Source organism: Heliconius melpomene, chromosome 20, assembly GCF_056956725.1.
Source record: "Heliconius melpomene rosina isolate 202511_hmr_F chromosome 20, ASM5695672v1, whole genome shotgun sequence".
In the NCBI taxonomy this organism is placed as follows: domain Eukaryota; kingdom Metazoa; phylum Arthropoda; class Insecta; order Lepidoptera; family Nymphalidae; genus Heliconius; species Heliconius melpomene.
In genome coordinates, this window is record NC_140408.1 from 1,143,374 (window position 1) to 1,158,102 (window position 14,729).

General features: G+C 33.9%; 1 protein-coding gene across 2 annotated transcripts in view; it reads right to left on the minus strand.

The window, feature by feature from the left end:
• Positions 1–4,255: 4,255 nt before the first annotated feature.
• Positions 4,256–14,729, minus strand: part of if (integrin subunit alpha inflated) — an 85,797-nt gene continuing 75,323 nt past the window's right edge. For both annotated transcript variants that reach the window (XM_085204792.1, XM_085204791.1), the window contains 16 exons: positions 14,390–14,489; positions 13,584–13,818; positions 13,256–13,422; positions 12,370–12,515; positions 11,981–12,174; positions 11,529–11,784; positions 10,819–10,976; positions 10,331–10,506; positions 9,969–10,103; positions 9,544–9,609; positions 8,613–9,468; positions 7,950–8,404; positions 7,561–7,652; positions 7,265–7,411; positions 6,688–6,918; positions 4,256–6,546 (listed from right to left, as the gene is read on the minus strand). In XM_085204792.1, the coding sequence (XP_085060918.1) occupies positions 6,469–6,546; positions 6,688–6,918; positions 7,265–7,411; positions 7,561–7,652; positions 7,950–8,404; positions 8,613–9,468; positions 9,544–9,609; positions 9,969–10,103; positions 10,331–10,506; positions 10,819–10,976; positions 11,529–11,784; positions 11,981–12,174; positions 12,370–12,515; positions 13,256–13,422; positions 13,584–13,818; positions 14,390–14,489 (3,492 nt within the window). In that variant the 3' untranslated portion in view covers positions 4,256–6,468. The remainder of the gene's footprint in view (positions 6,547–6,687; positions 6,919–7,264; positions 7,412–7,560; positions 7,653–7,949; positions 8,405–8,612; positions 9,469–9,543; positions 9,610–9,968; positions 10,104–10,330; positions 10,507–10,818; positions 10,977–11,528; positions 11,785–11,980; positions 12,175–12,369; positions 12,516–13,255; positions 13,423–13,583; positions 13,819–14,389; positions 14,490–14,729) is intronic.

The following is a 14,729-nucleotide window of genomic DNA, read 5'->3' on the forward strand; positions in this document are numbered from 1 at the left end:
ATTTTTGAAAATAATTTACTCCCCCGAGTAGAAATCGAATCCACAACCATAGCCTTTACAATCACATACCGTGCCACTGCCCCACGATGGTCCTAATTATCATTTTCCACTCCGTACGCCGTAAATTTTCCAACTTATAATTCGTTCCAACCAGGAATCAAACCAGTAGTAACCTTCATAATGTACAATGTCCTTAAACAATAAGAATACTAATTACCCGGCGTCTCTCACATCATATTGTTTCATTATATTTAAGTCTATGTAAATAATACTCGAGTGTTCTTGCTTGCTGTCCGTTTGTAGAATAATTGCCTCGTTTTTCCATTTGCCTTCGCACTTATGATGACACCCCTATTATCACGTCTAGATTTTTTCTAAAGGCATTGTTAGGCTGGAATTATTTAAATTATGTTTTTTATCATACATTGTATGATATTGTCTGTATTGTAGTGAATTATAATAAAAAAAAAATAAGTGCGAGTCGAACTCGCGCACGAATTTATGCCCATATTTAGCAAATAAACGATGTTTTTATAAGAAATATTTATATAGCTAAAGATTTTTTTAATCCTTTTTTAATATAATATAGACTTATTGATCTCGTTAAACTTGTAACAACCGCCCGTAGCTATTTTTCACTAATTACTCTCTTTTAGGGTTCCATATTCGAAATCATTGAAATTTATGTATTTTAATTCCAACGGTAACACGTTACAATTAATTTTCCTTTTTCTTCAGCTTCACAGTGCATGCTACATATGGCAGGGAACCTAGTCTTATAAAATACTCCATTTCATTCTTTCGCCGAATTTTTGAGATGTATGTCAATAGGAACGAAGTATCTTAACGCTAGGTTCTCAGGTCCCCCCTGGTTGCTTTGCTATGTGCGGAGTGTGGGATACCGCGTAAAGCTAAAAAATATAATTATATTAATAAACAAAAAGGCAGTCGTGGCGCAGTGGTTGTCATATATGCAGCGTTTGACATTAGCGCGATGTTTGCGAGTTCCATACCAATTTCATGTTAATATTTTTCTCGTAGACAAAGCGTAGTGCTGAGTTACTCAACTCGCAATGCCTCAAAAAATTTAGGCGGAAAATGTGGAAAATTATTTTTTTTCTCTACTATATTGGTAAAGCATGATGCTGCTTTGCTTTACTTTTACCAAATATTATATACGGAATCATTAATCTACATTTCTTAATCAAACTTCACTTTCTTATAAACCGATGAAAATATTTTCGTTCGGATTTTGAGGTGATCCATTGTTATCGAAGTATTCATTATACATGAATAATGAGGGAACTTTCAAAATTACCAGCATCGCGGCGAGAGCAACAACTTGTTACAACAGCTCTATTTTAATTATAAGTTCATTAATATTTTTAACCCTTTCTCTTCATTTAATATTATAATAGAATTAAAATAGTTTACGTTATTTCAGTTTATATTGTAAGTGTGGTAAAGGGGTAAAGGAATTGTTTTTGTATTACAAGGTGTGTATATATTACTGCTCGACGTTGAGTTTCGCCACTCAGCACGCCTTCAACCTGAAAAGTTTGGCGGAAAGTGGAGAATGGAAGTGTTTTAATGAGGAACACTAGGTTCCCAAGTTCCTTCTGCCTACCCTAATGCAACAGTAGCTGTTCCTTCCTACAAATATAATTTAAATTGAAATACTATTTCTAAAGGAAAGTGTTAAAAAAGCAAACAAATAATGCCATCAAAAACTAAACTTGTGCTTTTGAGAACCTATGATTTATATTGTTTCGTGTCGTTGTAACTATCTAAATACTTTTGTTCCGTATTTCCCAATAACTCTCGTGCCTTCGCGCGATATCTCCACCTAGTAGCTGTTTGACGAATTGTATGTTTATAGTTTCTATAACAAATAAAAAAATTACATACGTACATATTTGTAGAGCACAACCTTTTCCTGGATGGTGGGTTCGATTCCTATTCGTATGAATGAGATCATTTTCTTGCTCAGGTGACAAGGCAAAGCATGGAGTTGAATTCCGATGCTTAACTCGCAAAGTCTCAAAAAATCGGCGGAAAGTTGTGAAGGGGGTGTCTTAGTTTTCAGATGATTTGGCATGAAGATACCATGACGAGTGTAGGCTAGAATACAACTTCTCAAAAACTCTATGGACTTGGGGAAAAACAGGAATTAACATTTTATAGTCCACGCAAACGATATTGCGGGTTACGAATCGCTTTAACACGTACTTTTATGCTTTTTTATACTGGTGAAGAACACTAAATTCTCAAGATCTATCTGCCTACTCTGCCATGTGCTTGAGACTCCCTGAAAAATAAACAAAAATACAAATCTGTAAAGAAATTTAAAATGTTACTTTTTGCTGTGAAAACATAAGCAACTTAAAGCACAAAAGCTCGATGTATGATTTATTGTGTTGTTCGTGTACAATGGCGCTACTTGTGTCACGTAATACGACTTGTCCCAGATAGCGCCTAAAGTCGTAAACCTAGAAGAATTGGATGATTTGTTTCTATAGAAATTATGTTAAGTGTTTTTCTTTTATCTTCACCCATTTTAATTATCAACGGAGAGTAAATTTTTGTGTTTAGACACTCCTTTCTGAAAGAGGGGCACAAGCGTGCGACTGCAAACCATGATAGTTGTGGGCTTGATTTCCATTCGGGAGATTGAAATCTTTAATATTTTCATTTCTCAGCGCCCTCTGCCTTCTGATTCGAATTTGCCCGGAAAGTAAAAAATAGTGTCTTGACACTAGGGTTCCCCTGTCCACCCTGCTATTTGCGCTATAACGTGTGAAGCAACTAAAAGTTTATATTATAAGACCACAACGATGCAGCTTCCGATGTTCTTGATACGACACGCCCAACTAGCCCCTTTATCTATTTTTATAAAATCAAGATATTTTCAGCCTAGTTCTTCAGTCAGCTAGTGTTGTCAGTAGCTAAAAGTTAAACCAACCCATCTTTCTTTCAACCCATCTTTCTTTTTAATGCTCATGTTAAGACACTCTGTTCGCCATTGAGACGCTTCTGTTCCCCACTCGTAGAATTTTTGGGACATTGCGTGTTGAGTGAGCGAGGTTATGAAAGTATTAAATATTTCGTTTCTCCGAGTGGGAATCGAACATAAATATCCTAATAGTTAATTACATAAATTTTCCATACGACAGCTAATAAACAAGCCAAATGATAAAACGCTCTAGCGCCGGTGAAGTCATTTCCGCAGCGCTAAGGTCGATTAGACAGACAGACGGCAACTAAGATTTACGTATTTCGTTACTGTACGGTTTTAAGAGAAATTTCAAGATTTTCTTTTATAGTATTGTTTATTTTATTTTAAATATTTTTTAGTTTTCCTAGTAGTAACAATATATTTTCGTTTTTGAAACAAGGTCTAGTAGTTGTTAACGAGTATATATCTTGTCTAGTTCTAAGTATGGAACAACATTATCACCAGACCAGCTCGAAGGTCTTATTTTATATATATAGGTCTCATCATATTGCTATGTAATCAACACATAATTGCCAAGTTTCAAGACGATTAAAAAATTAGAAATGCTTATAATTTAGATTCTTTGATTTTATTACATAGTTTCGTACAACTTAACCTAATAAAAAAATATACACAATTTAAAAAAAATATTAAAATCGGTCAACATTTTAAATTAAGCGTGCGAACTTTGATTTTACGAACTTTTTGTGATTTGTGTGATGTTGCGGACGGTACTAAACGAGCTAATTTAATCGTTAGACTGTGGACGTCAGTTTATCTCCGCTCGGAGAGAGAAATCGAAAACAAGTCGAAGCCGTCACACCGCGGATCCTTACTTAATGGTTTACAGCCGAGAAGTTACTTTAATTACAATGTTCTTCAGATTTTACGCTTATTCTGTATAAAACAAGTTACTATCAGTAAGTATTTTGCACAATCAATGAGACTGTCGTAGCACAGGCCCATGAGCGTGTAACTGTAAACACGACGGTTGCGGGTTCAATTCCCACTCGAGAGTATGATATGCTTTGGAAACAAGGGAAAGCGCGGCGTTGAGTTCCACCATTCAACGCACAATGCCTTAATAACTCAGCGGAAAGAGGAAAACGGAAGTATCTTAATAACAAACAGAGTGTTTTCACACTATGTTCCCAGATTTCCTCTGCCTACCCAGCGCTTTAGCAGGATGCAATGTGGAGTTAAAATAAACTTACATAATTATATTCAATATTGATGTTGAAAAAAAATAAAACAACATACTAAAACAAAAAAAATGTATTAATTTTTTTTTGGTAAATGCACATTACCGCCGGACAAACAACCAAAATGTATGATACATACAAAAATAATATTATGGCATCCACAGTTTAGTTTATTAACTTATAAGTAGAAGCAGAATTCTAAATACAAAATTAGAAATAAATAATTAATATTAACGAATTAACAATTAAATTATTATTAATACTAATCTGCCGTCGTACAGAGAGAAAATTGTATTAACACACTCTGTTTCCCTCTTTAATGTCACAAGCAATATTTAGTGACGGAACCCAATAATTGACTTTTAGGTAAAAATAAATAAAGTACATAATTTTATAAATGGCAGATATTTCTATACTTTCATATACATTTTTTCACAGAATTTTATTGCTCTTTTTTGTTTGCGAGATCCCTTATTGCTTTGTTCGTCATTTGCATATAATTAATATAATTTTTTATTCAGACTTTTTATAAATAATTTTACAAAATAATAATCACCTAATAATATTAAGTACAAATTCGTTTAAATTATAAAATTTTTCATATTTTTTTAATATATTCTGTGAAAAAACGTCACAATTAAAAAAAATACTATAAATTATATTTACATTAAAATATTTATTAGTAACTGGCAGTTTTCAGAAGGCACGTATCGCAAGGCATTACAATATATAAAAATAGTCATCTTAAGTTAATATAAGTATACAATTCAAGCTATTTAAGAATTTTTTAAAATATAATTTCATATTTTTTTCATAATTAATATGATAAAAATAATACAAATCGAAAAAAAAAAACTCATTTTGTGATATAGAATAAAAACAATATTGTACGACTTATACAATCAGATATCAGGAATTTTCATATTAAGCATTTAGGTATTTTTATAATAGCCGTGACTTCTACTGTGCACACTTTCTAAATATAGCCTCAAAAACTAATATTGCTTATTATTTAATGTGATGATGAAACACCAAATTGACCTTTTTTTATTTTTTATTTAATTTTTTATATATTTTAATTTTAAACAAAATAAATATGTATTTATACGTATATACTTTTTAAAAATTACACACAAACTTATGTACAAAATTGTATTACATAAAGCCTACGCTACGCCTTCTAACTACTCTTTAATGACAGTGAATTTTATTAGTAGCATAGTTAATTAAATTTTAGCTATATTTAGATATTTTAGCAACTGAAATATAATTCTAATTATTATTAATAAAGATCACATTTTACAACACGCATACATCTTAGTTAATTTACAGATTTCATATCAATAATTTCAAATGAGGTTTAAATCTTCTTAAATATATACTATAATAGTTATAATAATATGTACTAAAGTTTCAACATAATATATAAAGTCTGAAAAGATTCGATACAGAAGAAATGAGACTAAATATAACGTCAATTACTTGTACTCTATATTAAAATGTATATTATGATACAAGAATATTTATATTCTTGAAATTCTTGATATGAATTATGCATTCATATACTTACTAATATTTAAAGGCAGCTTCACACGAATCCACAGACAATAACCGCATAGATATATTTTTTTAAGTAACATTTAATTTAATTTTTCTTTTATAATTCATACTAATATAATCGTAGTTTTCTAAATGTGAACTCGTGTTTCAAAGCTGCCTTAACTCATCGACACGCCAAATTTTATACATTTTTCTATCTAACATGTCGTAAATAACGTGATTCACGTATCAGTATCGTGACTAGTTATTTTATATAACCTTCAAACATTTTTTAATAAAAAATGCTTAAGATTTATTATAATATCGATATTTCATGAGGCACTTATTCTTCCTACGTAATGTATATATACAATTAATAAAAAATAGTCACGTATAAATGGGCATAGTATATAAAAAAAACAGATAATATAGCCGCTCTAAATTGTTACGACAGATAAAAAATATATAAATTGGAATTGGAAAACGAGATTCTACTAAAAATCACTACAAAAATCGATATTTAAAATATTTTTTGTCTCATCAATACCTGTCTAAGCTAGTCGAGTTTTGACTAGTGACGTCACTGGCGGCGTCAGTGGAACTAGAAGAGGTATCGACGTCAGACGTGGCGTTGACGTCGGACGTGGCGTTGACGTCGGAGGCGGCATCAGCGTCAGAGGTGTCGACGTCAGAGGTGACGTCACTGACGAGGCCGAGGTCGGTGGTCGGATATCAAAGATGTTCGTCGCGTCCGTTGAGGGGTTGTCGCTCGGTGTGGTCGGAGGGACGGTTGCGTTTGAAGAATCCACACTGTAAATTAAGATAGTATTTAACTTATGTTTAGTTCATAGTTATCTTTTATACGGGATTGGTCTTAAAAACCATTTTTTTAATTACAGTAAAATGTAAAATACTATTCATTTAAGAAAACATCAAATCTTCATGACTAACCTTATACAATCCAAATATCAACAGAAGCAGCAACAGAGCGCCCACGACCGCTGCAACTATGATCACCCACAACGGTATAGTACCGTTTTCGAGCGCTTCAAGCTGCGGCGTGACCAGCGTGACTGCTTCCCTTACATGCCAGGTGTTATCCTTAGGGCGACCCACCATTGGCAAGCGGGACACTCGCGCCGCAGATAATGTGGAGAGTTTTATCGTTCGGTCTTGGGAGATCTGGAGGGAAGAGATAACAATGTTGTTTTATTTAATTTAAATTTTTTTAGCTCCAATTTCCTAAATGAAAAGTCAAATCAAGATTATCCTATTTGAATTAAATTTCAATTTACAATATATATATATTCTAATTTCCTACTTCGGTGCAGTAGTTTTTGAGACATAACTCCGTAGAAAAAGAATAAACATTGAGAATGAAGTCACCTTAGTATTATTAAGTTACTTTTATGTATCAAAAAAAACATAATATACATGGACATATAACATAGAAATAATAGTATATAAAACAGAGAATATTTTTTATTAAGCATTAAAAAATTAAGTTATTTATTCTAAAAGATCTAACCTCATTAAGTACTGAAGCATTGATCCTAGAGCGCAGCGCGACCGACACCTCCTGCCCCTTCACCAGCCGTCCCGTGCGGCATCGGACTACTTCACATCTGAATTTTTCTTGACATTTTTCTAACAGTTCCTTTAATTGAGGATCCACCTATAAACAAACGGAACACACATTAATATGTTTGTAAATACAATTTAAAGATTGCAATTATTAAGGAAAAATATGAAAAAGCGTATATTAATATTTTATATGTAGATATTTTTTTAAGATACTAAATAAAGATCTAAATTAAAAAATACCTCATCTTGTCGTTTCCGTCTTGTGCTATCACGTCTCTGTTGTGAGGAAGAACTGTAGCTGCTGCCTCCTGATGAGTAAGACGATTGGCCACCTGTGGCCAATGAAATACTAATTTTAATATATTTAATTCCCGTGTTTGACAAACTAAACAATAATTTGTTTACTAATCTTTGAATTACTGAATTAGTTTCATGTGTAGTGACAAAGATAAAAAAATTAAAAACTATAGTTTTGGGCTCTGTTACAAACATACACCTAAAATAGATTTTCTCATATATCTTTCATATACAGAAATCGACCAGTTCCAAATTTATTATACTTATAGATAAATACGAGAAATTAACAAGATAATTTAATAAAATGATTATCTATTAACAACAATAGCTACCTGAACTTGAAGAGTACGAATATGAGCTACCGCTGCTACTTCCATGCGATGCACCAGATGCACTCTGATAAGTTCCTTGATGTCCTCCACTTTGGAAACCACTACCACTATGATAACCACCACCACTATGATAACTACCACTCTGGTAACCACCGGACTGACTTCCACCAGCTGTAGACCCTTGGGCATTTGTAACATCAGCGATACCATATTTAAATTCATTATTATGATTCTGTGCAGCGTAAACACCAAATCCTTCTAATTTATCTTCTTCTTCATCTCCTACAACAGTCACACTCGGACCACCTCTAAATGTTATAGAACCAGCGTTCATTATATCAGGATTGACAGTTTCTGTGGTACCCCAAGAACCGTGAATAAATCCTTGGCCTGAGGAACTGGAACCTGAACCGTAGCTTTGTTGGACACCACCACCGCTTTGTTTATTAACGAAGCTGTAAATAAAAAATATATCATTATTCTTATTAACTTTTTCAAATTATAATTAATCTAATCTAGCAGGACTTGAAACCCCATCTCATCTTCTCTTAGTGTGTGAGTAACACGTAAAAAAGTAAAATATATTCTTCGATGTATAATCAAATATTATTTCATAAAACACGAATTATTTAAAAACAGATAATAATAAAAACAGATACTTACGCATTAAAGGAGCTGCCAGCTTCACCTTCGTGTCCAAGAGAGCCATATTCAGTACTGGTTTCACTTTGTGATATTATATTATGATTCGAATCGTATACAATCGTCCTGTTCTTCACTCGTACGATACGGCCATCTTGATTTCCTTCAAAACCACCTACGCCACCTTGCACATATACAGTTTGACCTCCATAATTTTGACCTTGGCTTTGATAACTTTGACCTTGAGAGTGACCTTGTCCTTGATAGCCGCCTTGGCTATATCCATTTTGCCCATATCCACTTTGACTTCCGCTTCCACTTTGAGTAAACGTGATATGGCCTCCTTGGGAGGAGGCTTGATTAAAACCACGGTTGCTACCTTGGTTCGACGCCGCCATCGCCGCCAAGTTTTTTCTGATTGCTTCTTGTTCTTCAGCTGTTAATCCTTCACCACTGCTTGACCAAGTCCGGTTATAAGTGTACGTTCCTTGGCCGCTATTAGTTTGTCCTGTACCATATTGACCGCCAGAAACGTGGCCCCCAGAAACTTGACCACCAGCAACTTGGCCACCGTAACTGCCTCCACCAACATGTGTTCCATACTGTCCACTTGATACTTGTCCTCCGCTTGATTGACTTGTACCATATTGGCCACCAGAATAATGACTACCACCAGTTTGGCTTGTGCTAAATTGACCACTTCCTTGCCCACCGCTTGCGAAACTAGTACTAAATTCTTTCTTACTTTCTTGGCTGCTGCCAAACTGTCCGCCACTAGCTTGCCCAGATCCATAACCTGCTTGACCATATTGACTACCACTAACTTGGCCACCAGATTGAACATTGGCTTGCCCATTATTAGATTCATCCCAAAATTCTGCAATATTAATCTAAAGTTAGTACTATGTATTAAATTAAGTATAATATTTTTACATGTCTTAACAGAACTTACGTTGGCCGTAATATCCTCCAGCTACACCTACTTGAGATGAAGTGTAAAGTTCGCTGCCCTTCAAAGCTGAAAATTAATAATTAAATTAATTTTAATAACTTTATGTTAGCACGTATAGTGTATATTTTTAAATAGTCGTGGAAAGACAACAATAGAAAACAAATCCATTGTAAACAAAACAAAAACCCTACTGCATCAGCTGAATTAATATATTCAATAGTACTCGCACATCAAGAAAAATCCATCGATGTATCATTTTTAAAATTAGTTTACTGGTCTAACAATTACAAAAGAACAAAGGAACGGACATACAAACATACTTGCTAAAAACATAACCTTCCCTTGGCCTTCGCCGCAGTCGAGCTAGGCTAGGGCTTAATATTATTTATTCTAGTTATTAAAATATTAATAATAAATAAGCTAACCTTCCTTCTCCTTGGAAAGTAAAAAGGCGTAAGGGTTCTGCACGAAGAGGTTCTCGGGGTTGACGTGACGCGCGACGTCGCACACCATGTCGCCGAGCCACTGCGGTTGGACCAGCATGTACATGAAGTTTTCACCTGAAACGAAAATGATATTATTATAATGACAAAATTTTAATTCACTACGCTGCGACGGCCTCGATATCTTAATATTCTTTATAATAATATAAATATGATATATTTTTATTTTCATATTTGTTAATCTAATTTATAATACAAAATCGGCGGAAAGTGGAGAACGGAGTGTCTTATCACTAGGCTCCCTCTACCTATGTGGGGTGTTTTTTCATTTGTTATATTCTTACCGGTAAGAGTCTGATACGGCCACATGATGTATATTTCAGCTTCTTCAACAGTGAACGGTCCCTCGTTCTTGATGTTGTACTTGTGAATCACTTGAGGACCCAGTTTAGTGTCGTCTTTCAGGTTTTGAGATTCATAGAGCGATGCGTTGTAGTGGAGTTCTGGTGGGTCGGATGTACTGAAAAGGTGATTTATGATTAAAAATATTTTTACAAATAGAAGTTTCCGAGGCATTCAGTAAAAATTAAATTTTATAGTCTTTAGACAAAATTTATCTTAGTGATAAATTATACCATTCTTCATAAATGTTTTTAACCCCTTATTATTATTTTTCAAATTTACTAGTATTTATTGATTAACAATATGTATTTTCTACTTTTACTTCCAAAGCCATGATCTAAGAATTATTTATTTTTCATTGATAAATAATACCAAAATGCATGCAAGCTACAAATAAACCAGTCACGTTCGAAATACATAAATCTCTCACCCGATAGTCGACAGTATTGCTTTTACCACAACACCAATTCCCAAATGTCTAACATTGTCAAACTGTGTTCCTTCCTCAGGATTAGTCGAATTGACTTCCATGTCAAAATCTAGAGTGGTAACACGTGCGTCGACTTCGACGATTACTCTGAAGTTTACCTTAAACGGAAAACTAATAATAAATACATTGTTTTTTTCTGGAATGAAATCAATCAAATCAAAAAGGTTTATTTAGCCATAGCCATATTTTTGCAAACACAAGTTTCTATACAATATTTTAAGCATCAAGCTTTCCAGGATAGCAGGATTAGTTTTTCGCTTTCTGTTTAATTTTGGAGACGTTGGAAACGAAAATAATATCATTATCGGATGCGGATGCCCAAATAAGGGCAATCTTTATAAATATTAACTGTTCAAAAATTCATATTTATTTATAACTTTCTATTCAATTATAATATAATCTTATAAATTTTGTGGCCGTCGTGGCCCAGGGGCACATGCATAAGACAGTAGACACGACGGCAACATTTTCATTTCCTCGCTATGGTAAGGAGGAGGTGCGGCGTTGAGATCCGTCACTCAACACGCAATGCCTCGGGAATTTGGTGGAAAATGATTAGTGTCTTAACACTAGGTTCCCTGGTTCCCTCTACCTACCCTGCTATGTGCGGTATAGAGTGTGCATTTAAAAAAATATATAGAAGCACTTACATTTTGTCCACTAGCTAGAGGGTTGCCCAGATCACACTTCAACGTACTATTACCACTGGATCCTTTTTTACTTATAGAGCAGTATATAGGTGAGGTATCAGCATTGTTTTTGTCTAATCTCTCCATTTTAGCGTAAGTCACTCCGGCCGGTATCTGCAAGTAGTAGGCCGCTTCGAAGGCGTCTTCTCCGGAATTTTCCACTTTAATGTCGATGTGGACGTTTTCACCGGATCCAAGTACGTAGTTTACTGTAGGACTAAAACGCGAAATATTTATTTAAAAATCTGCTTTTTAATTATAACGATTCTTATAATGATTCTAGACAACAAATATGTATGTTCTATCACAACAGTAGTGTTTTATTAGCAGTTATATTGAAAATCGTGAATTTTTTTAACAACGTTTTTTACAAAGCTTGTAGAACATTTGCTACTCTATCATCAAATACTTACGTAGTAACAAACATCTTGAGGTCCGGTATACACACATTGTCAGGTCCACAGTTCTTCTGTATGTTGAGAGAGTCAGTGCGTTCTATAGTGCGAGTGCGGTCCAGGACTGGTGGTACAGAACTACCGGCGGCCTGCTGCGTCAGCTCGTATGTCATTTTTACTTCTATTGGAGTTAGTTTGTCGCGGATTTCATCCTGTTAAAAGAAATATTTAGTTTTTTTTTTTTTTCTTTCATTAAAGTTTAATTATATTTACTACCCCACAAGCGTCGCGTCGCTTACCATTACACGCTGAGCAACTGTGCCACGACCAAATAATAATTTAAATCTTACAAGACTCTAATATCCAATTAAAAATTTAAAATAATTAAATGAATAAATTAAACTTACTTCGAGATACACCATAACTTCTTTGCACATCTGCTGACCTTGAGTGAGCAAAATGTGTGTTTTGTAAACAGTCTGTCTGCTCTCCATCAAGAATATTCGCTTGCTGGTCTTCTGCCGCGAGTCCAAGTCGAGGGTTACTTCGAAATCTACAATTAGTTAAATAAAAATTTATATACTGATAAATGGATTTATTAGGTTTAATATTCTCAATAGAAATTATTTTTGTAATGTACGTCTATATATGTTGAAGTATGTCGTATACATTTAAAAATTTAGGTATTTTATATTCTTTATTTATTCAATTCAGAAGTAAGTGAGTTTTTAAATATTTTTTTAAATATTTTTTAAATAAAAAAGTTTTTTATGCAGGAGATTTTTACGTAAATACAATTAAAAATATTACATTTTCTAACGAACATGCGCTAAAGTGCTATGAAAATTTTGTGAAATGTAACATTGAATGCCTACGAGTGGTATATTTACAGATGATAGCCTTATTTAGTATAATTTTGATTGTTTTTGAATGCCAATCGTTTGCTACTTCCCACTCACCGAAATAGCAAATATATCCTTCCGCTTGGAAAAAAGAACATGAATTATATAGTCATATTAGAATATAATAACTAAAAATTAAGTTACAGACCAAATATATTTTTTAATATTAATAATATTTTTAATAATATTAAGCAAAGCAAACATAAGAGCTTCAGTAAAACCAACCTACGAGCTTGAATCTACGAATAAGCCGACTTCAATCAAAATCTGACATAGTCCGATTTTTTTCCACATATTTTCAAACATTATTCATTAAAAACAGTATAATTTTATATAATTTGATTGTTTAATATAATATTGGAATCAAAATTACATTTTAAATTCTACTTACTTATTTGTTGGTCAACGTTGACACCGTCATAGGTGAGGCAGAACATGAGCTGCGCGCACGCCACCTGCGTGCCGTTGGCGAGGCGACATCTCTTATCGTCTAGCGATATCAACTTGGTCTCGCCGAGGAACTTCACTTCCGCCATCACTTTTACTACTGGACGTGATCTGGAGACGAATTATTGTAGAGTTGGAGACGAATGATTGTAGAGTAAAGGAAGAAAAGAAACAAGAGTTTTTTTATTGGAAAAGAGAAAAAGGGCGAGAGGATCCGTCGTGTGCAGCGGTACAACGTAAATACTATATCATCAAAAAATATTGAAACTTACTTTAAAAACACCACGCTATCCGACTTATAAGCGCCAACAGCCAAATCAGTGTAGTTGTTGTTATCCAGATCGACGCCTCCAGAAAGTGAGAAGCCAAAAGTGGTGAGTATGGGGCTGATCTCTTCAGCGGTGATTGCTTGAGAATACTTCTCGCCGATACCGAGTTCACTGCCGTGGTAGATGTAGACCACGCCTCGTCCTTTCTCCCCACCATAAGGCGCTCCTACTGCTACATCTGAAATTTTAGAGTAGAATATTCTTTATTGCATACATATAAATCGCATAAAATAATAAAATAAAATTTACGATGTCGTAAGGGTGTGACTTTATACGCGAATTATGGGTTCGATTTCTACTCGAAGGAATGAATTGTTTTACATTTTCATTTCAACGGCGTTGAGTTCCGCCATACAACACGTAATGCCTCCAGGAGTGTATAATAATAGTTTTACATGAAATTTTAAGTAATAATATAACGCACTGTGACATGACCAAGTTTCTTAACTAAATGACTTAAAACCAATTCTTATTCAGGACAAGTAGTTGACACTGTCCAGATGCAATCTCTATGCGTGTAACCTATATTAGAAGTTACGCAAAGATACATTAGAAAAAAGGCTATTTTCTTTATGTATAAGCTGCCAAAATACATAATTATATGAATACCGCAGAAATAAAACCTACGGAAATGACATCAAATTATTTTTTGGGACTTAAAAAATATTTTCAAAATTATGTTCCAATTTAAAGTAAAATATGCAAATAAACGTTTTTTGCAAAATTTATCTTAATATTCGTATACTAACCTCCAAATCCATCGTAATTGATATCTCCAAGAGATGTCACGGCTAAACCAAATCTGCCCTTAGATACTTCGCCGGTTCTTGCGTGGTTCTTAGCGAAAGCCTGAAATTGTAGAATTGTGATTTGAAAATATTCGTGCAGGTACAGTTCTTTTTTTAAATAAGAATGTTAAAATAATAATAATAATATTTAATTTGTTTTAGAAAACGTACAAAAGTATTAACAGAGCGAGGTGCGAACTCTTGAAATCTGTCGAGTTACTCTGGCCACTAAGCCATATGTTCTTATCAAGCTACGTCGAAATTTTTATACGAATTGTACTATTATTAAGATCCTGAGGTG